Below are 9834 nucleotides of genomic sequence, written 5' to 3'. Positions count from 1 at the left end.
CTTTTTTCCTCTTTTTTGGCCGCACTGCGCAGCTTGCGGCATCTTAGTTCCCCGACCAGGGATCGAACCTGCGGCCTCGGCAGTGAAAGCGAGGAGTCCTAAGCACTGGGCCGCCAGGGAATTCCACTAATGGTTCTATTTCTAACGGTTTATTTGGTTTTTTTTTACAGGCTCTGGTTTGGGGCCATGCAATCCGCATTCTTGGCTATGAATCTCTTATTTCCAGTTGAAAATGGAAGAAGATGCTTGGGCTCAAACACAGGTTGGTATGGGACCTATTCCCCCCATTTTCTACATATTCAAGGAACCAAAAGTGAAATTTGACATATTTTATTTTGAAAAGTGAACAGTAGTTGCCTGGTTGTTGCATCAAAATACAGTCTGCAGTTTTTACTGAAACGTGTTTATTCTATAGCAAGATAAAAGCATTTTTGTTTTAGTTAAGCAAAATACAAACAACTTAATTGCTGCTATCATAACTCATAAAAAAGTATAAAACAGCATAAAAACACAATAAGCAACGTAGCAATGAATGGTTTATGTCACCAGTGTTTACGTTAAAGCCTCGTTTATGAAAACTTTACAACACATGATATGAAAACTTACAACTTTGAAAGAAAATATTTACATTGATTATTCAGATGCGGTGCGCCTTTTAAATATTCTACCGGTATTACATCATAATAAAAACTCTTGCTCTTTTTTTTTTAAATCTTAACTTTTGTGATAACTGTCTCCATTTAAGTGCATTTCCCTTTTAAAAATACAGTGTTTTTCATTTTCGAAACTTGTCACTCAAAACACAGAATATAATATTCACATTCTTTTCTTCTAATTGGAATGAATATAATGGGCTAACAGTGGTCATAGATATTGTTACAACATATACCGTGGTTTGATTTGGAGAAGTCATGGGTAAAAAGTGAAAAGGAGTCAATAATTGAAACTAATCACTTGCATTTTTTTTTTTTCTGGAGAGATTTAAGGAAAAAAAATAAGAGCTTTGGCAAAAGTCTGTGATTTACATTATTTTTTTTCATGACAAAAAAATGCCATCAACGATTGACGTCATACAAATGTTTGTATGAAACTGGATTTTCGTATTTCAGGTAGTTACGACTGTGCTTTTTATTTTTAGGGCTTCGGAAGTTCCAATCGCCTTGAAGTGTGGTTTCTTCACTTCGGGAGAAATAAGGCCATTTGCTATGACTCAGAGAGGCCAGTTTATTATAATCATCAGTATGTCCCAGGATTCATTAAACGGTTTGATTCACATATTGTAGGTAGAGCCTGAATAAATAAAAAAAGGCATCACATAAAAGAGCACAGCTTTTCTTGTTTAAAAACAAAGTGGTTTAGAGTCAGCTAGAAGATGATTTTCAGCTACACTGTAGTTCTTATTGCCTATCTAATAGACACTTGAGAGGACCGCGTGATCTTCTACACATTTCTGCATAACCAGCACCGACTCACGAGTTGCAGCCACGCATGGTTTACTCTCGGACGCCACTCTCCCCCAGATCCGCAAATCCGCCTGCCACGTGCGTCTTCAGAAAATACTGACCTGCGATAATACTTGAGTCTGTGTCTGAGACTGTATCTGTGACTGGTGCTGCTGAGAGGCTGGCTGGGGGCTCCCGATGGCGGGGATGGGGGATGTAATCTGGGAGGTGACAGGGGAGTGCTGCCGAGGAGAAGGCTGGGACTGATGCTGCATGTGCTGCAGCTGCTGCAGCTGGAGATGCTGCTGCAGCTGCTGCTGCAGCTGCTGTTGGTTGATTTGCTGCTGGAGGTGCTGCTGCTGCTGCAGGTGCTGCTGCATGTGGTGCTGAAAATGCTGCTGCTGCATCTGCTGCTGGATCTGCTGATGCATCTGGTGCTGCTGCATCTGCTGCTGCTGCATCTGTTGCATCTGCTGCTGCTGCTGCTGCTGCTGCTGCAGCTGCATCTGATGCTGCTGGGTCTGCACTGAAGGGCTCACTTGGGTGGAGGATGCCGAGCCCACCATGGAGCTGATCAGCGGAGCCCCAATGTTCGATGGCATGTTGGCTGCAATGGTGACCGAAGTGACGATCTGGTTCATGGGGAGTCTCATGGTTAAGGGTTTGGGAGCGATTGACCTAGGGAGCGATTGTTGGAGAGTCTGAGGGGAGGCCGACACTGTTCCGTGCTGAGACAGCGGAGGGTTGAGAAGTAGGGAGGAGGTCAAATTGGTGGACGCCAGGGTCTGCTGAACAGAACGAATGGTCTGGGCTTCTGCTGATTCGGCAGCAGCCTGCATTTTGGGGGAGAAGGTTGGGGTATTTTTAGTATTGTAAATTGATGACAAAGATGGCCACCATTATTCATGCTTCCCTGAACCCAAGCACTTTGTCACGTGACTTTAAAGCTCCGTCCAGAGGTGGAGTGACCCCCCCCCCCCCCCCACCCTTTGAATCTGGGCTGGCCTGGCACCTTTGCTCTGGTCAACAGAAGTGTGATGGAAGTGAGGCTTCAAAGTCTGTCTGTCTGTGTCTGTCAGAACCTACCACCTCGTGATGACAGCCATGTGGCCCAGTTACCCACTCGAGAGCCAGCTCACTGCCAGCCAACTGCCACATAGGTGTATGAGTCCAGCACCAACCCCCTGAGGCTGACTGCACACAGACGAGCAGGACTAGCTGATCCTGCCGAGTCTTGGTTGAGATTTAAAGACCCAGCTAGTTAACTGGCACTTTCTGGGATAAATGCTTATCTTTTTAAGTCATTGGGCTTGGGGCTGGTTGTTACACAGCACTATTGTAGTAAAAGATGACTGATACATATATTTAAGAGTAACAATTCTTTAGCATTTAAGTCTGAACTAATGTCACCAGCAAGAACAATTCTGAAAGACAACAGAGTATAGTTCAAATCTAGCTCTACTATTCAACAACTCTGTGGCTTGGGGCAAGTTAATTCACTCATCTGTTCCTCAGTTTCCTCATCTATAAAATAGTGTTATATGGTATTCACCTTGTATAGAGGTTGTGAGAATTAAACTAACTCATATTTATTAAGCATTTAGAACAGTGCCCGGCCTACAAAAAGCACTTCGTAAATGTTAGCTATTTTCATTAATTAACAATTACTGCTACCAGAAAACAACTGTTACCAGAAAACTTCAAAGCCCTGTATATAATAATCAAAGCCATGATTATTTATAACAGTGCTCACCTGAGTATAAGAAAAACATAACCGAATTCTTTAGAGACACTAAATTGAAATACTTTACAACTTCAGAAATATTTTTAGTTTACCAAATATTTTCAAAGATTTCCAAAATTTAGCAAAGGAGTCATACATAAAGGGAGAAAGTTCAGCACTCATGTGACTGCGTAACCTGTTATAAGATAAACAAATGACCTGGGGCTCAACATGGAGAGAAACTGCCTAATATATTTTGTACTAAAAACACATAATTACCTCCACAAAAAAAAATTATTTTAAATGCAACTGGGATTGGAATGACTCCTCTTAAAGACTATTTTTTCCTCTTATTCTTCATAAAATTTGTTTTTTTTGTAGGGGGGTTGTGTATGGGTGGGGACCTTGGCGGCATCAAGCCGCCATCCACTCTCTTTAATGATTCTGAATGTTTATTTCTAGATTTTTACTACTCACATTTATAAAATCTACTATTAGAAGAAACCTGAGGGGTGACCTTACATGGAGAATCACTCAAGGTAGGAAAAGCCATGGCCAATGGCTTCTGTTTGAACACCTGATCAGTGTAAAGCTCCGTCCATCGGTGGACAGTTCTCTGGTTTTGTACAAAAGCTCAGGGGGTGCTGCATATTACTGGAGGGTCGTGTTCTGAAGCCTTTGGGTAAGAAGAAACCTGCAAATACTCATAATTATCTTTAAAAACAACCATTAAATCACCCACAAAGTAGAATACACACAGTCTTCTACATATAAACATGAACATTATTTTTATATACTTTAATATTAAAAAGTTGCCAAGCCAGTTCTTAAGGAAGAAACTACAAGAAAAGTCTATATTTAAACACCTGGGCAATCACACCATTATGCCTATGAGATGCTCCCCTAGTGCAGAATGGAAAAGGGTGGATGGCTGTGAAGAGCTCCTGCTCGTCTGCTGGGTCTACTCCCTCATGGTTGAATATTAAGCTTCTATTAATTTTGTTGGTTGTTGTGAAGATTAAAAGTGAGAGTAAGGCTTCCCTGGTGGCGCAGTGGTTGAGAGTCTGCCTGCCGATGCAGGGGACACGGGTTTGTGCCCTGGTCCGGGAGGATCCCACATGCCACGGAGCGGCTGGGCCCGTGAGCCATGGCCACTGAGCCTGTGCTCTGCAACGGGAGAGGCCACAACAGTGAGAGGCCCACGTACCGCAAAAAAAAAAAAAAAAAAAAGTGAGAGTAGAGTCACATCTTAAGGGAAAGTCCCGGGCTCTGATTGTAGAGACTTAAGTTAAATGCACATGTGATGTTTATTATTTCTAATACTGAGGCTGAAATCTCACTCACTTGTAACCTCACTCCTTGGATGAGTTCTTCCATCCAGGGCACAGAGATCAAGCTTAGGCTTCCCTTCCATGATGGCTCTTATATTTGAGGACCAAAATCATACTCCCCCAAACCTTTGCTTCCATGATTCTTTCAATTATTTAAGTATTATTGGATTTTTGGTCCTTACCATCATGGAGGCAACCTGCTGGAGGGCCTTCAGCTGGTCAACCATTGGGAACCAATTCTTTAGATGTGATCTAATCAGCAAGCTGTACAGTCAGATGCTGCTTCCTGTGAGATCACCATATTAGCAGCTATTTCACACTTTGGGTTCAGGTTGAAATTATTCTAAATTTATACCTCAAGGACTATTTTAGTTGCCTGTCATGTCTCTGACTATAAATTTAGGGTGCTCTCAACTGCACTTACCTAATGAAAAAAACAAAACAAAAACACCCCCCAAACAATTTGGATTTATTCTTTTTAAATTCCATCCTATTGAATAGTTTTTTAGAATCAACGGAATCAATCAATCCATTTGGAAACATTTCCGAATCGGATTTTAGTATCCAATGTAAAACGTTTAAGTTATCCCTTCTAAGTCGGTCACAGACCTGATCAGCCCAATCATGGATGCTATTTCCAGAATGCCTTTTGAGTTCCTGGCTCTTGGCTTAAATCCACGTATGATCAATTATTCATGCTCTAATGCACAAAGATCACCTACACCTGCTTCTAGGTAAATGAATGAATAAACGATCCACGTAAGAAGTACGAGCACATTGTTACTCTATTCATGTCACTCCGTCGAATTAGCCATCAAGTACACCTCAATTCTTAACATCTGTGGCGCACACATCCTACCAATGTGCAAATCTGCATCCAGAATAGGTTTTCTACCAATGTGCAAATCCCCATCCAGAATAGGTATATCTCTCAATGTGCACCTTCCAGAGTCTCAGAAAAAACTTTTGCTATGGACCTGATGAATGTTTTCTCTTTCTAATGAAGTGGGAAGAGTCCTAAGAGCTATACCTACGAGGTATAGGAGTACCTCTCTTGATCTGGTTCTGAGCAGCTGCCAACGGTGGATCTTACAATTCCGGTGAAGACAAGAAAAGAGGGCTAAACCCTTTTTATATGGCTCTGCCGGCCACACTGACCATGCCCTGAGGCCCTATGTGGTACTCTGAGGCAATAATAATGACAATGAAATGGAATCTCTGCTTGCCAGGGGAAATACATCACGAGCAAAAACATTAGTTCACATTATCCTCCCCAAAGCCTCTCTAAATTCTAGAAAGGCTAAGGACAAAGTTAATTAAATGTTAAAAATATAAGGTAACAAACAGTTCATGCTCCTTTTGGATCAAGGTAATAATAATCCAGAGTGACATTTGCTTTGGACCACTGCTGCATTTTATAATACATCAGGGCCCATTGTACATTCTATGTATAATACATGTATACATGTCTTTTTTAAAGTACTTGGAGCATAATTTTATTTTAAATAATCATGAGGCTTATTTATTTATATGATGTGGAACAGTTTGGTCAAAAACGCAACATCCTCTATTGTATTATATCCTCTATAATGCAACCATTGAAGAATTTATGATCTGATGTCCAAAAATGCCTAACATACTTCTCAGTTTAAATAGAGGACATTAACACAGATCTCAGTCCCCGATGGGAAGAAAGGGGCTGTTTGAAATCTGTCTAAATAGCTTCAACATACATATATAGAGATCAGTGACTCCCGGAAACAATTTGGATTCATCAGCTTGAATGAACACTTATTTTCCATGCCATCCTTGGGGTGATCTCTAATGGGAACAAATAAGTTTATGAGTTGTTCGAGATGCTTTTTTTTTTTTTTTTAATCAACTCGAAGAGGAGTTGCATTTATGATTTCAATGCTCCAGGGCTCCTAACTCTCTCAGAGACTGGCCGCCCCTGTCCGGGTTTACCTTAGAAACGAGGCTGGCCCTATATGCAGCCAGGGCTTTCAGGTATTCTTTTTTGGCGGCTTCCGTTTTCCTTTTATAGACCTATTAAAAGACCACAATTAGCACCACATTTAGCACACAAATTCTCAGCCATAAAATAACTGCTGGGCAAATTACGTCGCAACAGAACTCACATAAAAACTTGGTCTCCCTGGCTTTGATTTTTAAATGTAGAAACACACACACAGATATTAAAACAAAATGAAACCCTGCCACCCGCACTGGGGCACAACTCTGACGTTTACTATGGCAAACAGAAAAAGATTTCCGGTTGCAGCATAGAATTCATGAGAATAACAGCTAAGGGCCTTCTGTTCGGGCAGTAAATAAGGTAACAAGGATGAAATTTGCGGCAAATGGTTTAAATGATAGAAAGTTAAGGAACTTCTCCATCCATGTCTTCTTTCCCTCACACCCATTTCTAAGCTGAAACAAACCAGAGGATGAAAAACCAACAATAACAGGGAAAGTGTGTGAAGACAGAAGAGATAAGATGGAGGCCTTTCAACCTGGGTTTTCTTTTGGAGAAAAAAAAAGAAAAATCAGAGATAGTGAAAGATGAAAGATTTCCATTAGTGAGACCAGTGAGTTACATAAATATATTCCAGTATATTAAACCTCATTTGGGCTTCCTTTTCTTAAACTGTGGTGTCTGATAGCTGGCTGTTATACCAAAGTGCAACTATCCTTTTCTCCAGAATTTTAAAAGTTAGATGCAGCAGTTTGCCAGCCCGCTTAGGATTACATTTCTCGGGTAGAAAATCAGTCTGCTGCATAGAGCGTGAAGCTCAGTGCCAACAAACAGGCAGATTCTACAGCTGCACCATCCCAAGGTAACCAGTTGGTAGGAATGAGAAGGAAGGAAGGAAGAAAGAAAGAGAGAGAGAGAGAGAGAGAGAGAGAGAGAGAGAGAGAGAGAGAGAGAGGGAGGGAGGGAGGAGGGAAGGAAGGAAGGAAAGAAGGAAGAAAGAAAAAGAAAATCAAGGGTTTTCCACTCCTTATTCCTGAAACAATTATTCTGGTTTATTACTAATAGGGGTCTATTCTTGTGAGGATATGGAAAATCAACGCCCATGAATGGTCACTGGAGCTTCGTGCAAGGAGCCAAGGGAGGACTGAGCCCCAAGGAAACCATTCTTCTCTCCATTTGTGTGGAGGACTTGTGGGGGGGAAGATGGGAAGCTGGACCTTAAGGAAGTGTCTCCCACTGGCATGGCTAGTCTCTCAATGCCTCTCATACAGCCACGCTTTCAAATGAACTTGGAATAAAATTTCAAATGCCCGATGACAATAACGAGGCACGCAGAGTCAGCTTCAAAGTTTGGAAATCCCCCAGGAGAGCACAAGAGTTCAGAAAGATGATCAAAAAAAAAAAAGGCAAGCAGGATGGACCTAATCCCTTTGTAGTGCTTTTTTTTTTTTAACAAAGGGGGGAAAAAAAATTCCACATTATTTAAAATGAAAAGATTATCATCAAAAGTTTATGCTTGCAGGATACTGCCTGTATCTCCTCTGACTCTCTTCTGAATGGGTTCTGAACACACACCCTTAAGGGAACTGAGAAACCCATATAACTGCAGAGTGGTTTGGATGTAGGTGTTTGTGTTTTTTAATTCCATAGCTTAGAAAGGCTCTCATGAGAAGCAATCTTATGAAGCGGATGTGTTCACTCGGAAAAGGTATAAAGAATAATCTTGCAGGGACCGTGATGGATCTGTGCCCCACCTGCTTTTGTTCTTCTCCAAGGCTGTCCCACATAGATGCTACGATTTTTGAGACCTCTCCAAAGGTTGCATTAGGGTTTTGACCTTTAATTGCGGCCTGTGTGTCTCTGAAAAACAGGGCATATGCTGACACTGGCTTCTGTGGCTCATTGGGATCTTTCTTTTTCTTTTTCTTTGGAGTCTTGGGCTTCTTGCCAGAATCTGGAGCAGCTCTTTTCTCTCCAATGGCCTGCAAAGCAGGAAGAAAATTCACTGCCTAGAATGTACTTGCAGAGAATGCAGAAAGACTTACTCAGATCCCCAATCGTTCTTTTAAAGTTTTGTTAAACATCATCAACAGATGAATCACCACCAAGTGTGGGGGAGGGGTAAGTTTGCTTAGAGTTAACTGGACAGCAGAGATTAGCGTTTAGAACATTGATTAATGAGACCCAGAAGTATCTTCAATACATTCGCAACATATGCTCTAAATAGCAATTATGAATAATGAAAAACAGAACGCTCTGTACCGAGTACTGCCATATATATATATATATATATATATATATATATATATATATATATATATGGGCTACACATGTACCCATAAACAAAATATTTTACATTTTCAAAGGTTTTAGAAGTAAACCTAAATACTATTCAGGATGTTGATCATATTCAGATATTTTATATAAGGTCCCTTAGCCATAGAGGCATACCATATGTATGATCAGTCTGAATTGATTTTTTTGAGGCTTGGTCTTTTATTTTACCAGAATATTACTTTGCTAATGGTCTCAGGAAACTCAAATGGAAATTAGCTCTAATCCCTAAGCTTGCACAATAAGGGAAAGGTCACTTTTATTTTCTAAAACAATAAAAACTTCCTAAAGAATAGGATAACAAGAAATGTAAAAATGTCAAAACTCTAAGTAGAGCTAGAAAGGAAATGGATACTCTTCATAAAATTAAAAACCTGTGAAAGAGCAGCAACAGTAGATACTTAAAATCACCAAGGCTAAAAAGAAGACTAATAAGGAGATGTTTATTATTACAGATAGTAAGTAACCCTGCCCACAAGAATACTGGCCTAGAGACGCTCACACATATGCACAATGAACTCTGAAACTGAAACCATAGAGATGATATGGGTACAGTTCCCCAAATTTATATACCACTGAGCTCCAGTACTCACCTGCTACCATCATCTAATTTCAACAGTCGTATAACATACTCATCAGAGAAGCAGGGGAAATGATTTATCAACCTTGTTTTATCTCCCCCTAGATTATGATATGACTATATTGGAGATAATTTTGCCGTTAACTTCATCAAGAATGCTGACGTGTTTTGACAAAATCTGTTTTAAAAGCCAGCCTTGGGCAAGATCAACAGAGATAGATTCAAGTAGTAACAGATTGGCTTTTAATAGCCTTGAGTCTCGAATCCTAATTCAAATTTTCCAAGAGTATCATTACTTTCTGAAACAGGGTCACTGGGAACTTAATCCAATTACTAGCATTCTTAGGGAGGAAACGGATAAGTAACTTTCCTTTGAGAGCTCTGGACCCTCAAGGTGTTAGGGAACCAAGAGCCTACTTGTTGGTGGGCCTGTTGTTTGTACTGAGTGA

General features: G+C 40.7%; 1 protein-coding gene across 2 annotated transcripts in view; it reads right to left on the bottom strand.

Annotated features, from left to right (window-relative positions):
• Nucleotides 1–315: 315 nt before the first annotated feature.
• The window catches only part of TOX3 (TOX high mobility group box family member 3), a 111324-nt gene continuing 101805 nt past the window's right edge, over nucleotides 316–9834 (bottom strand). Inside the window, exons 5-7 of one of the 2 annotated variants that reach the window (XM_007459468.1) lie at nucleotides 8226–8453; nucleotides 6462–6542; nucleotides 316–2275 (exon numbers count right to left, since the gene is read on the bottom strand). In XM_007459468.1, coding sequence (XP_007459530.1) covers nucleotides 1550–2275; nucleotides 6462–6542; nucleotides 8226–8453 — 1035 coding nt within the window. In that variant the 3' untranslated portion in view covers nucleotides 316–1549. The remainder of the gene's footprint in view (nucleotides 2276–6461; nucleotides 6543–8225; nucleotides 8454–9834) is intronic. The other variant, XM_007459469.1, reaches the window with a different exon arrangement.

The sequence above is a fragment of the Lipotes vexillifer genome, unplaced genomic scaffold (assembly GCF_000442215.2).
Source record: "Lipotes vexillifer unplaced genomic scaffold, Lipotes_vexillifer_v1.1 scaffold342, whole genome shotgun sequence".
Lineage (NCBI taxonomy): Eukaryota > Metazoa > Chordata > Mammalia > Artiodactyla > Lipotidae > Lipotes > Lipotes vexillifer.
The sequence above is the reverse complement of the archived record's forward strand: the minus strand, read 5'-3'. Positions and strand labels throughout refer to the sequence as shown.